The following is an 18,637-nucleotide window of genomic DNA, read 5'->3' on the forward strand; positions in this document are numbered from 1 at the left end:
GTCCATAAAATTATTGATCTCAACATTCAAATGTTCACAATTTTCTTATTGTTCGTCCAATTGTACTCAACGTACTCCTTAGGTTGTTTTTTTTCCTTTTCACACAAGTTAACTCGTTCCGCCGGTTTCATCACCCTTAACGAATTGGTCTAGTGGTCTATTGGTCAAACCTCATGTATTTGAGGCTGGGTTCATTTTTATCGATGTGCGTGTGTTGCGGGGTGGGTTTGATTCAAGATTTACGTGCATGATCGAAACATGACAGCTGAATTTATACTATGTACACTATTATCAAATGAATCAAATCTTGGTTAAGAAATACAAACCAAAGGCACATATGGATAAGTTTTAAAAGATTATAGTACAGTACTGCCAGTTTTCAGAATGAGCCCTATAGAGTTTGGAGATCGATGGTACAGGGTTTATTACAGGATACATTTTGGGGGGCGGGGGGCTCTTAGGGCAAATAAAACTTCATTAAAGGAAAGATGCAAGGTACACGACTTCTTGTGATTCTTCTACGTCAATGCAGCATTATGGTTTGGACAGAATGTGGCGTGAAACAATTCACTATCAATTGTATTTGACTTTTCCCACAAATGAACAGATTGACACGTTCTGCGACATAAATGCTGATGAGGGCAGGAAGCACAATGATATGGCTCCTAATCTGCAGAATCTGAAATGCGATTATCAGAGCGTGTGGGAAGTGATGAGGAAATCGAATGACTTCAGGTCTGGAAACAGCCCTCCCTTGTCAGAGGATACAGACACTTCACCAAACTTTATTGTGGTTCAACCAGAGGGAACTCTTAGAATTGTTCTTGTTTTAGATACCAGTGGGTCTATGGGTGTAAGTTTACTCACTCCTTCAAGGAATTTATTTAGATCTCAAAGCTATATCTCCCCAAAATATCTGTCTGCCACAGCAAAAAATTTATTTGGTTTTTATGTAAAAAAAAAGTGAAGAAATCCATTTCAATAGAAACTCTAATTAACCGTGAATTCATAGGCTGATTAATCAAATGGTGATGATGATGATTGTGGTGATGATGATGATAATGATGCGATGTTGGCTCAGTCGGTAACGCGTCTGCCCGTCGAACCAAATATCGTGGGTTCGAGTCGTGCGTTGTGTGTAAACGTCTCTCCCCTGTTTCATAGATACAGGCTATGTATCAGTGGAAAACACTCCGTCTCTCGAATAGGACGTTAAATGGCCCCGTGTAGAGGAGCTCGAGTCACCACCTTTGCACGTTAAGAACCCACTGCACTATTTGAATAAGAGTAGGGGGAAACCCCGTTGTTTAGTGGTCCAACTGCATTCCCCAACCAGTTATATCAGGAGAGAACTATGAGTCACAATTCTGTGTGCGCGCCTTTCTAAGCGACCCAGATTGGCTGGCTCCTCCAAAAATGCGCCTTTAAATGTCTTTGACAAATATATGGCGCTATACAAATGCTGTGCATCATGATGATGATGATTTAGTGATGATGATTATAGTGATGATGATAATGGTGATGATGATAGTGATGATGATAACAAAAATATCAATGGTCATAAAAGTCCCGTCAGAGCCAATCCTAAAGTCTTAAGGTCTTAAATTGGGGGTGTGGCAGATATCATTTTTAAGAGTGAAATCTTGTGAGGACAATTTAAGTGTTTGAAGATAACTTATACATATATATATACAAAAGGTACGACGTTATGCGTTGACTTTGACATTATGCATTTGATCGGTTCAACACGACATTTTGCGTTGGTGTGAAATTATGCGCCGCTGCGACATTATTATCATGTCGGTTGTAACAAATGCGCATTCAAATCAGAAACGTCTAATCGTTACACATCAATCAAGGTATATGAGGAAAATGGTGAAACCCTTTTAAACGCCTTTTCACGTTAAAGTGAAACATTGAGTGGATACGCGCATCTGCTCCATGATTTTTTTTTTGCAAGCTTTTCCTTATAAAAAAAGTTTATTTTTGCAAAGTTAAATGAGTTCAACGACGGTGATATTTATCGACTCAGTTGAATTTTACCTTTAATTTTCAAGTTGTTGAATAGCAGCGTCGGGTAGATTTAGATTTCGCTTGTTCCTTTTAATCAAATTAGTACGTAATTTCTTAAAGCCTTAATCCCACTGCATTTACGGATGCAAAGAGGATATAAAACGGAAAAGAATCTTGCCATACGTTGGAAAATGCAATGCATCCGCTGTGCACTCATTGTATACGTGTAACATACGCTTTATCCATTAAGCATCCGTCTGCTGTGATTTCATCTGCGAAGAAAGTTTTGAGCTGCACAAAACTTATAGGTTGTAGGGTTATAGGCCTTTCTCATTACGCTTTCTTGAGACACAGTTCTTGCTACGTTTCTAAAACTAGGTTAGTGGAAACTAGTTTAACCTGTAGTGAGGACGGTCGAAGCTATCTTCCAAACCGGTTCAGAAAACTACCTCACGATGTAGTTTTCAAGATTGCTTTGCCTCGTGAAACTGGTTTTAGCGTGAGGACACAACCGTCCTTCGGGAAGCGATCTTCGCACATTTTGAGCACGCTACACATGTACAGGTAAAACACTGCGGTTTCGAATTTCGCGCGAAACATGTCACCCATAACAACAAGACCGCTTTACGTGAAGTGATTTTGAAGAACATTTTCGTGTGATCAAGTGGGAACGATGGCAAAGCGATCTTCCAAACAGGTTTTCTGAATCGGTTTCCAGTACACTAGTTTTAGAAAACGTAATTAGAACGGCCTCTACGTATGAACTTTCTTCAGCCGGTACGATGTAAATCCGCAACATGTACCAGCAACAAACGTTTCATGTCCGTTATCATCCGTTAAACGTTCGCTGTATCCTTTTTGCATCCTCTGGGCATCCTCGCAACTCGGATCCATTGAAGCTGAACAACAGATATAGGGAGGAAAGATATGGTACATGGTTTCTCTATACATCGTTAGTAGCACGGAAATAGAAAGGATGTAAGCGTATGCATCTCGTAAATAAAGTATTCAAAACCCCCGGTAACCCCTTCGGAGCTGTCATCCACTTCCATCCGTTCTCATCCGCAAGTTTTCCGATGATTAATAATAATAATGATAATAACAATTTTATATACCGCAAAATCGCAAAATTGCCTCAAAGAAGTTAAGAGATTAACAGTTTAACATCCGTGCTACGTACTACCCACGTCCGTTCTTTCCCGTTATTTTTTCGCCAAATTTTCAACAATTATGTCAATGTCTGGAGCGGATTATACCGGATGGAACCACGCACGAAATTTTGCTAGTCCGCTGTGTCCTTTATGAAAACGTTTTGTATCGTCGGCCAGTGGGACCAGGCCTTTATTATAATCACCTTCATCTATGCCATATTGTTATCATTGTCTCTTTTAAATGCGAACTATCTCTGATTACAAACTCATCTTATTGAACGTCTATTAAACTGTGTTTGAAAAATATTTATTTTGTCACTCTGTTCTTCTGAATTCCAAACAGGGGGAGCGTTTTGAAAAAGTGATCAAGGGGGCCTCAAACCTCATCCAGAGTGTAGTGCCTGATGATAATTACGTGGGCATCGTCGAGTTCAGTTCAGTTCAGTTTTTATGTAAAAAAAAAGTGAAGAAATCCATTTCAATAGAAACTCTAATTAACCGTGAATTCATAGGCTGATTAATCAAATGGTGATGATGATGATTGTGGTGATGATGATGATAATGATGCGATGTTGGCTCAGTCGGTAACGCGTCTGCCCGTCGAACCAAATATCGTGGGTTCGAGTCGTGCGTTGTGTGTAAACGTCTCTCCCCTGTTTCATAGATACAGGCTATGTATCAGTGGAAACACTCCGTCTCAATCGAAGGACGTTAAATGGCCCCGTGTAGAGGAGCTCGAGTCACCACCTTTGCACGTTAAGAACCCACTGCACTATTTGAATAAGAGTAGGGGGAAACCCGTTGTTTAGTGGTCTAACTGCATTCCCCAACCAGTTATATCAGGAGAGAACTATGAGTCACAATTCTGTGTGCGCGCCTTTCTAAGCGACCCAGATTGGCTGGCTCCTCCAAAAATGCGCCTTTAAATGTCTTTGACAAATATATGGCGCTATACAAATGCTGTGCATCATGATGATGATGATTTAGTGATGATGATTACCTCAAAGAAGTTAAGAGATTAACAGTTTAACATCCGTGCTACGTACTACCCACGTCCGTTCTTTCCCGTTATTTTTTCGCCAAATTTTCAACAATTATGTCAATGTCTGGAGCGGATTATACCGGATGGAACCACGCACGAAATTTTGCTAGTCCGCTGTGTCCTTTATGAAAACGTTTTGTATCGTCGGCCAGTGGGACCAGGCCTTTATTATAATCACCTTCATCTATGCCATATTGTTATCATTGTCTCTTTTAAATGCGAACTATCTCTGATTACAAACTCATCTTATTGAACGTCTATTAAACTGTGTTTGAAAAATATTTATTTTGTCACTCTGTTCTTCTGAATTCCAAACAGGGGGAGCGTTTTGAAAAGATGATCAAGGGGGCCTCAAACCTCATCCAGAGTGTAGTGCCTGATGATAATTACGTGGGCATCGTCGAGTTCAGTTCATCTTCCACAGTTAATTCTTACATGGTTCAATTAACCAGTGTTTCATCAAGGTCTGAATTGGAATCACGGCTACCTGGGTCTGCCAATGGCAATACGTGTATTGGATGCGGAATTCTCGAGGGGATTCAGGTGTGCATCTTTCGTCTGTCTTTGATATAATTAATTTCAATTTTTTCTATATTGAAAATGTAATGCAGTTGTCCACGCACTACTCTGCCATTTTTTCTTTCAAAATAAATCTAAACTGTAATTGAAATAACAGTATTAAAATTTGTTTGAATATATTAAGATGACAGCAAATTCATTCAGACTTTATCAAAAATATCATTGAAGAACATGTAATCATGTTAAGTCAATGCATTATGTTGCTTATGGAAATTGTCTTCGTTACAGGTCCGAGTTGTAGATAAGAATGGAAATAAAGGCTTACATTGCAGCTTGTAATAAGAAGTGAAGAGTGAAAATTATATTCAAGACCACTGTACATCTTGAATAAAATGTTTTTGGTATAGCTTTGATTTTAGTTTGTTCATAATTCCTTGGGGGTACCTATATTTTCACTTGAGGGTGGGGACATGCATGTGCGCCATGGATTCCAAAGCCTATCGGACGGGCTACCCCCCCCCCCCCTTTGAAGATTCTAACACGGGCATTGTATGCCTTTGAATTAAGTTCTAGATTTTCTAAACCCAATTTGCTTAGCTACTTGATTTCCATGGAAGCGTAAAAGTGCCACCCAGATGTTCATATAATCATTTCGTCATGTCTACATCTCTTAGGGAAAAGGATAAGAGGACGAAAGATGATCAGATGACAAGATCTTAGATCTCGTCATGTCTACATCTTATAGAAGAGATGACCAGATGGCAAGATCTCGGATCTGGCCATGTCTACATCTTTAGAAGAGATGATCAAATGGCAAGATATTGGATCTCGCCATGTCCACATCTTTCAGGAGAGATGACCAGATGGCAAGATCTTGGACCTAAGATCTTGCCATCTGATCGCCTCTTCTATAAGATGTAAACATGACGTCGAGATCCAAGATGTCATCTGATCATCTCTCACGTGGGATGTAGACATGACGAGGTCCGAGATCTCGTTATCTTACCATTTTCCCAATAAAAAGAGATGTAGACATGACGAGATTATTAGGGCCTATATACATGAACATCTGGATGGCACTTTTAAGCTTCCATTCATTTTCATGTGCCAAATTACAAAACCTTTTCATCTTATAATAGTTCACACTTTTTACATTATGATCCATATAAAAATGTACTCAAAGGTTGCTCAATACGATGGAATGGATTCCCGAGGCGCCTATCTCATACTCCTCAGCGACGGATTGGAAAATACGGAACCAAATATAGCGGACACTCTGGGGGATATCGAAAGTTCAGGTGTTATTGTACACACAATTGCCCTCTTTCAAGCTGATACTCAGATGGAGGAACTGGCCCAGATGACAGGCGGTACATCGTATACCTGTCCTGATGGAGGCAGTGCACAGTGTGTCATCTCTGCTTTTGTGTCAATAATAGCCACAAGGCCTCAAAGTATTCCTGATTCTGCACCAATACAGGTTAGAAAGTTCTGTATTCAATCAATTTTATGCTGTCATTGTCACTATATTACATTTTATATCATCATATCATTTCCGTACGCAGCTGAGCCGCGGCAGGAAGTCTGCAGGGACGGATCGTTTTCGCCAATACGGGGGAGGGGGGGGGGGTGAATTTTTTCCACCCATATTTTCCCCGATCGGCAACATAAATATTTGATAATCTCATAAGCCTTCTTTGAATGGCGCGAAGCGTGACCTAAAATAAGGGGGAAATTCATGTATTTTGTCGTGAAAATTTATTATTCTGAGCTAGGTTTCTGATCCTGAACAAGATGCGTATGTAACTAGCTAGATAATTACTGCGAGCGCGAAGCCCGAGCAGAAATTTTTAATGTTTGTTCTGGCCTGATCTTAAAGGGAGTACCTGTCAAGGACTTTTTGCAGTTGGCCATGAAGGCAATAATACGAACGCGATCTAAAAACAGACATTCTAAAAATGGGTCAATTTAGTTACTATTTCAAGAACTGCGTAAGAAAATTATTCAGTGGATATGGATCGCACTTAATAAATGATGCAAGCGCGAAGCGCGGGATAATATCTTTTTGTTTTTGTTATTATTTTGACCCAGGATTCTAAGGACATTGTGTCATCATATGAAAAGGATGAATATCTTCCTATTTCTCTTCCTAAGCGCTATACCATTCTGAAAAAGGGGAAAACTCAGTTATTATTATCTTATTCATTAATCTAATAAGCCTAATGAAAGTTCGAAATTTGTTTAAATTCGGGCCTGGAACTGGGCATTTTAAGCCCTTTTATAACTATGAATAGGATGCATTGGTCAATATACGTCTCACAATTAATGCACGCGCAATTCGCCAGCCGAAATTATTGATAAATTTTCATGAAACGGGTATTTTAAGTTGTTATATAATTAATATAGGTGTATGCATAACCTACCAATAAAAATGGGAGCGCGCAGCACAAGCTGATACGTTTTGACAATCAGACCTGAAAAGGGATATTTACGAAATACGAAAAAAATAAGGTAATTTACTTGTCAAATCAAATAATGCAAGCGCGTAGTGCGAGGGAAAATATTGATATTCGGACCATAAAACAGACATTTTACTGAGCACTTTCTTAAATTAATGTGTAAATCAAACAAAATAATGAAAACTCGATGTGCGAGCTTAAATATGTTTCGTACATTAACTTAATAACTGAATATTTTAAGCTTGCGAAGCGTTAGCCAATTTTTTTCTTCCCCTCACCTTATTTTATTTACTCGTCTTCCTCCTCTCATTTTTCCTTTTCTCTTTCCCTTCTCTCTTTCTTCTTTTTCTTTTTGGCTCCGCCAATAGAGGGAGGCACCCTTTTGGATCCGCCTATGCCATGTCTGAGCTGAAATACGTTTTGTATTTCGATTTCAAAACTTGACGTTATTTGGTGATGTGAATGACTTTTTGTGTGTGTTTTCTACGTCTCCCCCTCACCTTATTTTATTCACTTTGACTTCCTCTCCCCACCCCCCTCTTTTCCCTTCCCCCTTTTTTCCCCCTCCTTTCCCCCTTTTTTCCCTTTTTGTCTCGCCAAGAGGGGGGCCTGGGCCCCTCACCCCCTGGATCCGCCCAATGAGTGTGGACAGTTGCCTCCCCCAAGAGATGTTGAAAACTTACATTTCTTACTGATATTTTTCACAAAATTCTTCAAAAAGTGCACGAAATCATTTCATTTCACGTTAGAAATTCAAAAAGCATCCTCCCGCTGAGAGGAGTTCCGACACTGGCAAGCACCTCCCCATGCGCAAACCAGTCTACGCTCTATTTATTTTGCACCTTATAGACTTTGATAGACTTTATATTTCAGCACTTCACATTTATCAATGTCTTAACAGATTTTGTGATATTCCATTTTCCTCTAATTTTGATAGAAAAAATTGAAAATTTCGGAGGTAACATTTATCAGAAATCACAATCAACCATGAAAAACAGGCCTGCCACTAAGAAAAAAAAATAATGTAGGATTTGTATAGCCCACGTATCCACCTTGCTAGTAAACCAGGGAACTCCCGACCGCTACGCGAGCGGGAGCCCAGGACCTTACGTGTAATTGACCATACTCACCTGACAAGCGTGAAGTATGGTCAAAATAATTCTCCGAATAAATAGTTAAAACAGAAATCAAGCACTTACCACGATTATATGGATGAAGGTCTAACGAGTGGCAGTTTCCTGACATCTGGACACAAACTGGAACCTCAAAAAAAACCGAAAAGTTCTCTCCTTCTACCCCGTCTCGATCGGCCATTTTTTTTATGAATCGTAACAAAATGGCCGATCGAGACTGGGGTAGAAGGAGAGAACTTTTTCGTTTTTTTTTTTTGAGGTTCCATTTTGTGCCCAGATGTCAGGAAACTGCCACTCGTTAGACCTTCATCCATATAATCGTGGTAAGTGCTTGATTTCTGTTTTAACTATTTATTCGGAGAATTATTTTGACCATACTTCACGCTTGTCAGGTTAGGATGGTCAATTACACCTAAGGTCCTGGTCTCCCGCCCGCGTAGCGGTCGGGAGTTCCCTGGGTTACCTTGCTAGGTGCTCAAGGCGCTCCTATATTACCCTGGCAAAGCTAGTCTACCGATTCTGGTGCGCACAGCTTTTTTAGGAATTACTTCCTGCCGGTACCCATTTACCTCAACTGCGTCGAGTGCAGATAAATTTCTTCCTGAAGGAAAATACGCCATGGTTAGGATTCGAACCCACGACCCTCTGTTTGAAAGGCGAGAGTTAGAACCACTAGACCACGACGCACCCAGAAGAAAAATATATTCCTGATATTGCTTTACACACCCTCCTAGGTTGTAAGTTCATCGATCGTAGTAGACTCTGGTAAGATCGAGACCACCACGATCATGATCGATGCTGCTCTAGGATTGGATACTATCATGACATTCACATGGGCGGCTAACCCCATCATCACCGTTGCAGTGACAGGACCGGACGGAACCAGTTTAGACAGCAGCGATCCAGAATATGATATCGATACAAGCTCCAAAATAATAACCACAACAATCGGAGGTGCAGAGGTACGATAACTCGATTAGAAAAGATAAGTCTGAAGTATATAGGCCCTGTAGAGAGTGTGCCTTAGAGTTGGTATTGATTAATCGACTGATTTTGCTCCCCAAGTATAACACATGACATGCAAATGTAAGGTTTGAAGTACATGTATCGAAATACCTGAAAGGATAATCCATGAAAGCCGACTTTTTTATACAAAAAAACCAGTAATATTAAAAAATAAAGTGTTAATTTAGCACTGAATGTTCATGTATAGTGACTGCACTTTGAGTGCTGATTTTCTAGTTTTTTTTAATTTTCTAATTTGAATGACTAAATCGGCACTCAAAGTGCAGTCACTATACAAGGGCATTTAGTGCTAAATTAGCACTTCATTTTTTTTTAGTGTATAGGTCTTTTTTCTATGGTAATGACGATATTCAACAGAATGAACACTAGTCAAATATATAACAAAATGAAGTTTGACCGAAGGCAAGATTACTACATGCATATTTTTTGAGCTATGATTAATTTTCTTTTCTTTTTACTGTTTCATCTGTTAGGCTGGCTTGTGGGACATTGAAATCAGTAACACAGGCGTTAACAGTTTTGCAGAAGAAGTTAGTATAAACGTGATCTCCAAACCTCGATCGGAAGATGTTTATCCCCCGGTTGTCAATAGTTTCTTGGGAGCAAAGGTATATACGTTCGAAAAGTTATCTCTTTTAATGCTAGCGTCTTATGTCTTTCATTTCTTGTATCTTTTCCATTGCCTCATTTTAATCTCCAAGGGCCTGTTTCATAAAACTTTTTGCGATGATTAAATTACAATAAAAGTTAAAAGCTATTGAATTCTTTCAATCTGATTAGCTGGTTCATTTCCGGTCTTGATTTTAAAGAAAAATACTTTTAGCATTATATAGCATATTTCAATTAAATGTAATGTGAAAAGTACTCACCTTTATTACAATTTCTTTTCAGTTAATACTTGTCCAAGCGACGTTGCCTATCCTTCACTTCTTTTACAATATGAGCATATTCTGTTCCATTTACAACACCTCTTGGGTCAAGAGGTTACCAGGATACGGGTGATACCGGATACTATTTTGTGCCAGACTATATGTACTGCACCGCTGAAGTTGCGCCAATTTTAATAATGATAATAATAATGATAATAATAATAATAAACAGTTCTTGTATAGCGCATATCACAATTATGAATAATGTCTCTATGCGCTTCCAAAGGACTTGGATATTATTACCCCAGCTGTAGCTGCAGCACAATGTGGACGAATTTCTTGCTGAAGGAAATTACGCCAAGGCTGGGATTCGAACCCACGACCCTCTGTTTTTATATTTTATACGAATACGTTCACATTATGATTTGAGATCGGAAACCTTTTACAAGTAAATAAGCTGATCCTCGTCAAACCTTTTCAATTGATGATTCAGTCTCGGTTTTCTTGAAGTTATGTAGGTGCTTTCATGTTGATTATCTCCATGATCAACGCTCTATGACTAGAGAACCCTCAGATTGCAACTAGCAATCTGCTTTCAGTGAAGTATGATATTGTCGTAATGGTATTCATGTGACATCATTTATAAATGTAAGGATTTGTCTGTATACATGTATGTGCTCAAGTATTAACTTTCAAATCTGATATCAACTCCCATCCATTTAGATAGTAAACTACACGTCATTTCCCCTGGTCGAGGTCTATGCCCATGTCCATACCAACTACCAACCGGTGATCGATGCGACGGTGATTGCTACAGTAGAGAGTACAACATCAGGGAATATGACAACCATCCCACTCCGGGATAATGGACTAGGTTAGTCAGAAAAAAAAGAGTCTGAGTTGTCAGAAATTCAGTCTTAAAGTTGTTTATACGATTCCCAAGCACACACGGTTATCATAGTTAGAGCTAGGTACACACAGGCTTTTAACAAATTTGGGGAACCGTTCGTTTGGCTGACAAGAGAACAGATTAATCCTCACTGGGATCATGACTACACTAGCTGCATTGAAGATGTTGAAACAGTAACTGATGAGGGTTTGTGTGGGGGGGGGGGTGTTTGTGATGACTTATAGGCCTATACGTCTGGACACATTTAAAGTTATTTTTACCTATCAACCGAAAACGTCATCGATGTATCCATTGCAACTTATCAGTATGATGTTCAGTTAATCATGCCAATCGATTCCTCATCTGATAGGGAGGTGCCGTGGCCGAGTGGTCTAAGGTGCCGTGACCGAGTGGTCTAAGGCGCCTGGCTATACATGGAAAGTCCGGAGTTCGATCCCCGGCCGCGGCACATATGCCCGAGAGCAAGGCATTTAATTTACAATGCTCTTTTATCATGTTTTCAAATAAATAGAAATGCTATATGCATTATTGGTAACTAGGTGTGCACTTGTTTAAAAAAAATAGGCGAATACGATTGGACACATTTTAGTTTATTTGTACTTATTAACCGAGGACGTCCTCGGTTCAGTTAATCATGCAAAAAATAGGCCTATACGTCTGGATACATTTTAATTCATTTTTACCTATCAACCGAGGACGTCATCGGTTCAGTTAATCATGCCAATCGGTTCATCGTATCATTTGTAAGCCGTGTCTATAGTAAACGCATAATTTGTTAAAAATATCTATTCGACCAATTAAACCCAAGTCCCGTGTGTGTGTGTGTGTAGGGTACGAAGTGTCTTCGAATAGCGGACTGTATGCCCACGTTATGTCTGAAAAATGAGCCAGATTGGCGGATTAAATTATAAATTTTGAGTGTATGAGACCGTAAACATGTACCCAGCACTTTGTTGAGTAAGTGATAAATGAGTCACCGATTGTCCAATTTACTCGAGTGTGGGTGTGTGTGTGTGTGAAAGTATGAGTTTGGGGTATATATTTAAAAAAAAACACGTTGGAATATTATTTGTGTGCGTGTAAAATGTCCTTGTGCTTCTCCCCGAAGTAGGCCTATTAAATCCAGGAAAATTCCCAAATTAAGAGAATAGTGAATAACTACGACAGTAAAAACACACTCTATAGAATGCTGGTTATCAAGTTGATGTAATCATGTTTAGATATTACTTTTTTATTATTGTTATTCATTTATTTGTTATTTTTATTTTACTTTTTGTGCTTTTCATTTACTATACTAATGGATTTTTTCCCTCACTGGAACTATTTAGTCTTCCATATGGGAAGAAAAATATTAATGATTATTGTCATTTAGAGGCCTAGCTTTTCTACAGTGTAATAGTATATCCAAATAATCTTCAAAAGGGTAGGTATAGAGTCGTGTGTGAATCAAAATAATGTCATCAACGACGCGCTTCCAGTTAATTTTAACTTATTTTGCATCGATTTCATTCTGAAATTTAAACAATGTACATTATACAAACATAAAAAATTGTTGATTGATTGGTTGGTTGGTTAATTGTTGATAAAGAATGTAATCGACTTTTCAACAATAGAATTACATAGTAAGGCGGAATATAGGAAAGAATAATGAAATGAAATGACATGAGCACATCCTGGACAGCATTGCATGTGAATTCTAAATATCTCTGAAGTTATATTATAAATCAATTATTTTTTTGTTCATGAACTATGTTATATAAAATGTAAACGTCTTTGAAATATATTGAGATTACTGCCTGTATATGAGATTAGCTAAGAAAATGTACAAATAACTAGATTTAAAAAAAGGTAAATTGAATTAAAAAGATCCATAAGCCTTGCAGAAAAAATGTTCGCCCAAATATTTGACCTTCTTCTCCTCCACACTTTTCAGGAGCTGATTTGATCACTGGTGACGGTATTTACTCGGCTTATTTCCTGGACTTCTCTTCAAATGGACGTTATGGCGTTAAGGTAGATGTAAACGGAAAAACAACATCCTCATCAAATGGTGAGTTGTGTATACTCTATCCATTTGAACTTCGCGCGGATCATCAGTTTGCTCAAAAGAAATCGTTTTTGAAAGTTATTTTTGTGTGTTACACTCTGTAAAATTTGTTCAATTCAATTGAAGTGAACATTTATTTTCTTACAATTTGACATTTCTCATATAAATAAAGCAAAAACCGATATACCTGTAGAACAAACACAATTAATATAAATACCATATTTAAATCATAATGGAAGAAGGCGTAAAACCCAGAAAAGTTGGTAAGTTTTTACCTCCTGGAAAGAAATATGTCAAAAATATAGATATATATGATTGCTTGTGTTGAGGAAACATTAGATCACATTAAGGATTTCCTTTCAAGAAAGAAGTGATTGTTGTACCAAATTATTAATTGAATCAAACCAATATTTGTTTAGATAATGTACTCTATGCAGACGCTGTGATATCTGTTTTCTTGTTCCAGTTGGTCTGAGATCGAAACGAGATACAGCAACGTTTCAAGGCTTCCAGCGTACAACTACGGCGGGTGTCTTCCAAGTCGAAAACTACTCCCCGGGTCTTAATGTTGATATCTTGGCACCATCTAAGATCACTGACATTACGAGCGTTGAGAGAACCTACGATGAGAATAGAAATGTAACATTGATATGGACAGCTGTAGGGGATGATTTGGACCAAGGAACGGGTATGATGCAGCACCCTTCTCAACCACTATGGCCTGTATTCTGAAGTCGGGTTTAATTTAAACTCTGGTTTAAAGTTGTGGTTTAACTATATGGAAAGCAAGTTGTTACATAAATCTCTAACAGTAGAGGTTCAATGTACCAGTTCATTTGACTCCCTGAACATTATCAACTGCCTGGGAAGGATAAGTAAGATAGTTGTCTCCACCATTAAATAATAAGTGAAGAGCACAGTTAACATGAAAAGCATTCACTGTAACACAGAATTTTTAAACATTTGGCTTCCCATAATTCTAACACAGATTTAGACCATGGTCTAAGTTAAACCTGACCTTATTTCAAATAAACATTTATTTTCCTCCATTTTACAAAATTTCTTAATTTTTAACAACAAAAATTCATATGAAATCAATATCCATAAATTATGTAAATATATACAGCTTATGTGTACAGAGGAAGGCGGAGGTCCCTATAGAAGCACATGGTTGTGGCGGGATACACCTAGAATACTGGCATATGGGTGTGGGAGTAAATGGTCGACTGTGTTTATTAACATAACAATGTTACAAAGAGTGTATTCTGAAGTTTTCGCTCGATTCTGTGATTGAGAAACAAACGTTTTATCACAAAGAAGACAATCACTTCAATTTTGTCGACCCAAATTTTCAAATGTAAAATCACAAAATGCATCCATTGAAACACGCTTTTGTTTGCTCTTATTCACTCATATCATCATTCATCATAATTCAGAAATAAACTGCAATAGTAGCCAACACTTATGGGAGGATATTTATGAACTTTGTTAAAGAGAATAGAACTTTGCAGGAAAAAAAATATAAGTATTTTTATTATGGAGGTGGCAATCATGAAAATATCGTTAAACAGTTCAATAAAGAATACATCCTTGATCTTAAAGAGTATTTCATTTATTTTGTATTTTTTGTACAGTACTTTATAGGTTTTTTTTTCTTTTTTTACACAGCTGCCTCTTACGAGCTCCATTTCTCAGATAACTTTACCCAACTCCGAACCGACTTTACCTCTACTTCTGCCATTACCGATATAGATCTCATAGTCGGTAACCTCTCTCAAGTCGCTTCTTCTGGAAATCTTGAATCCATCTCGTTTCTTCTGCCGGGTGAAGACTCAGATGCTATCTTTTATTTTATGATAAGAGCCTGGGATGAGGCTGGCAACGCGGGTCCTTTATCGAATATAGTATCCGTCTCAAGGCGCCGTGTACCTCCGACCAGCATGGCGCCGACTTCCAAATCACCAGCAAGATTAGAGTTATATATCATATTTATCATTGCAATTTCCTGTATCGTGTTCTTGGCTTTACTCACTTTTTCCATCGTCATTACTGTAATTTGTAGACGTCGCAACCCCAGGAACCCAACTGGAACGAATGATAATGCTCATATTAATCATGTTTATGAAAATCCCGAAAAATGTTGAAATTGAGTGAGTCATTTATTCGCCCGACGTCCAATTTAAACATACATGTATATCCAAGTTTTGATGATGCGGATTTGAATACAAGAAGAATTCTGTACATTAACGATAACATTTCAAACACTAATCACCATAACTATAACATTTGTGATAGGTGGATAAATATATATCCTATATATATATATATATATATATATATATATATATATATATATAAATCCTATGTATACATACATATACATACATACACACACACACACACACACACACACACATATATATATATATATATATATATATATTATATATATACATATATATATATATATGTACATACATGCATACATAGTTTGAAATATGTATCAGATTAGGCTTGATATGACACCATATTTAAAAAAAATCCTATTACTGTTACTCTTTGATTATAATACCCTTGTATTTTCAAACCAATGCTTTTGTTTTTATTGTTATTTTTAACATGTAGTTATAATTACAGCGCCAGAGCTTTCAATATATTATTGCAGATACGGATTTGCTCTTTGAGGATTTTTTTCTGAAAAGAGCTTTAAACTATAATGGTTATTGTAGTCGACCTAGGCTGAAGATAATGTTTTCATATTGTTTTAGAGTTTACCAGTCTTCTCTCATTTATGCATTGTCATCCGTTTATTAATAGTTTGCCCCTCTGATTTGCAATATTTTAAAAAATTGAATTTAATGATACCTGCTACAGTCACTGAGTCGCGTAATTGTTTGGATCAACATCTGGGATGAAGATCGCTGGTTCTTCTGATGTGATGATTATTTTCGTTGTACTTCGTTGAGTCCAATATATTTGTATTTACTGATCACAAAACGTGTTAACCTATGCTCCTATAACTGAATACCAGGCGCGGTTTTGGGTCGCTTTGGTTACTGAAGCCCCCCCCCCCCTCTCCGCGAAAAAAAGATCCTATATGCGTATGTATTGATTATACATACGCATACATACATACATACATACATACAGTATTCCATTCATGTTGTGCTCTGAAATCAAAGTTTTTACTATTTAAATTCGAAAATTTCTCGGTCGATCGATAAACGCTCCCTCACAAATTACATTAATGCTCTCTTAAAGTGCGAGTATCTGGAGTCAATGATCTCTTGCAATATAGTAGAATGCCTTGCAATTTTTTCTCCAAATTAACCCCCATAACTGACCAGGCACCACAAAACCCACAAAAAGTCGCCAGAAATTCAATTTTTAGTTAAATAGCCCTTGTGAAAGAGGAGATTCTAAGCTTATAACTCATCAACAATGATTGATCATAACCCTCTCAAGTAAGAGGAAAATGCTCACTACCATGGAATACTCCTTTTGATTAAAAGGAGATTAACAATCACTTGCCTATTGAAGAGCACTTACTTACTATTCGACTATTGTGTATTGTACACAAAAGGAAGATTAAAAATAAGTAGAATTTCATTAGTAGGAATGATCAGATTGCCCCCCCCCCAAAGTTCACACACTGATTACGTACATCCCATCCATTAGTTTAAAGAAGTATCAATGTTACATCTTATCCTGTCTTGAATTTATAGGGGTTCAAAGAGAGATGAAAACAAAACATGATAACAATTAATTCAAAAAGACAAAAAGGTCAAACACTCAGAATTTACACTTTAGATTTGATACATCCCATCCATTAGTTTAAATAAGTATCAATGTTACATCTTATCCTGTCTTGAATTTATAGGGGTTCAAAGAGAGATGAAAACAAAACATGATTACAATTAACTAAAAAAAGACAACAAGGTCAATCACTCAGAAATTACACTTGAGATTTGATTGGTACATCCATTTTTTTTTACAGTAAATAGGGGAGATTATACACTTTCAAAAACACCAAAATCTTGAATTCGAGCTCCCTGACCAAAATATTTTTAATTCGATCTAATTGAAAATCACACAGTGCGACTTTTTGTGGATTTTTTAAGCTGGGTTACTTCACCCACCAACCAAGAATATAACAATACCGTGTTTTGTGGAAAGCGCTCCGAATTTTTTGTCATTCTTTAGGATATAGGATATTTTTCATCAGGGAATGTACTCCTTGATTGAGGCTAAACTTATTTAAAACATATAGTTTAAGTAGAGTCAGGAGGGCTGACTCAGATAGGTTTCGGATGGCGAGAGGGGGTAAAGACAATGCACACGATTTTCGGCGCGTTCTGAGCGCCAAATTATAATGCAGAATTTTGTTGTGCACGTGAAGCACACCGAAAAATTTACAATTTTTTATGTTTAATTGTATTTTTTGTTAAGTTTCATGTTTTTTCAAACAAATTTTGGCAATGGATTCTTTAATTTTTAATTTTTTCAAAATTATTGGCATGGCAGTTCGATATGTTTGCCGCATCCCCAATATTTTATGGCGTTCGCCCCCAAAATATAGATGAAGAATTCTCGATCAAACATTTTTAAAATGTGATTTTTTTTTGATCGGTCGATAAGCTCCCTCGCATGATATTATGAGAGTTTTTTGATAGGGGGAACTTGCTGATTGGTCAGTATAAAGCTATCAAAAATAGGCCATTCTCATTGTTAAAAGCAACTTCGAAAATTTATCAAGCCCCCAGAAGCCCCGCCCCCAAAAAACTTTTAATCTAGAACCGCGCCTCATAATCATGTGAAATTTATTTCACTTAATAATCAGAGATTGGGCACTAGCCTGTAACAGATTTGTGTGTGAATAATTTACCACTGCACATTATAACAAATTCGATGGAATTTTTGGTGTTTTAAACTTCGTTTTTTTCTCAATATATTTAAATCATAATAGTTATTGTAGCGCATTTTACTTTTAGATCTTTATGACGAGAAACCTTATCGTCCAGTGCCCTTAATAGTATATGTTATCTGGTAAAGGTGGTTATGGTAATGGTGGTGATTTTTTTTCACCTGATTGCTAAGAAAGCATGAGTGCTTGTAAGCTAGCGACCAGAGGACTGACGGCGTAAGGTCCTCTCCGAAGGACCTGGTAATGATGAGTTATGCCTTACCAAAAGGTCACTAGCGCACAAAGTGGGAGTCGAATCCGGGTCACCGGAATCCGAAACCCCCGATTTGTAGACTTATAGATTAGCATAGGTATGAAACAAGTCATTCGGATACTATATTTTCAATTATTTGTGTAAACTTGTCATGCATTGCAGAGATAGTCATAAAATAAAATGCGTGTTTCATCCATCTCCATCATGTAATCATTAAGAATAATGTGTTTAAGGTGATTGTTGTTATAATCTTATTTCATTTTCATAAATAAATAACAGGGTTCCATATGG

General features: G+C 37.5%; 1 protein-coding gene across 1 annotated transcript in view; it reads left to right on the forward strand.

Annotated features, from left to right (window-relative positions):
• Nucleotides 1-18,637, forward strand: part of LOC121406848 (calcium-activated chloride channel regulator 1-like) — an 81,923-nt gene that overhangs the window by 60,676 nt on the left and 2,610 nt on the right. The window contains exons 14-22 of the mRNA XM_041597719.1: nt 608-853; nt 4,525-4,749; nt 5,909-6,205; nt 9,052-9,279; nt 9,817-9,951; nt 10,936-11,086; nt 13,056-13,172; nt 13,636-13,857; nt 14,838-15,220. Coding sequence (XP_041453653.1) covers nt 608-853; nt 4,525-4,749; nt 5,909-6,205; nt 9,052-9,279; nt 9,817-9,951; nt 10,936-11,086; nt 13,056-13,172; nt 13,636-13,857; nt 14,838-15,220 — 2,004 coding nt within the window. The remainder of the gene's footprint in view (nt 1-607; nt 854-4,524; nt 4,750-5,908; nt 6,206-9,051; nt 9,280-9,816; nt 9,952-10,935; nt 11,087-13,055; nt 13,173-13,635; nt 13,858-14,837; nt 15,221-18,637) is intronic.

This window comes from Lytechinus variegatus, chromosome 2 (assembly GCF_018143015.1).
Source record: "Lytechinus variegatus isolate NC3 chromosome 2, Lvar_3.0, whole genome shotgun sequence".
Classification (NCBI taxonomy): domain Eukaryota; kingdom Metazoa; phylum Echinodermata; class Echinoidea; order Temnopleuroida; family Toxopneustidae; genus Lytechinus; species Lytechinus variegatus.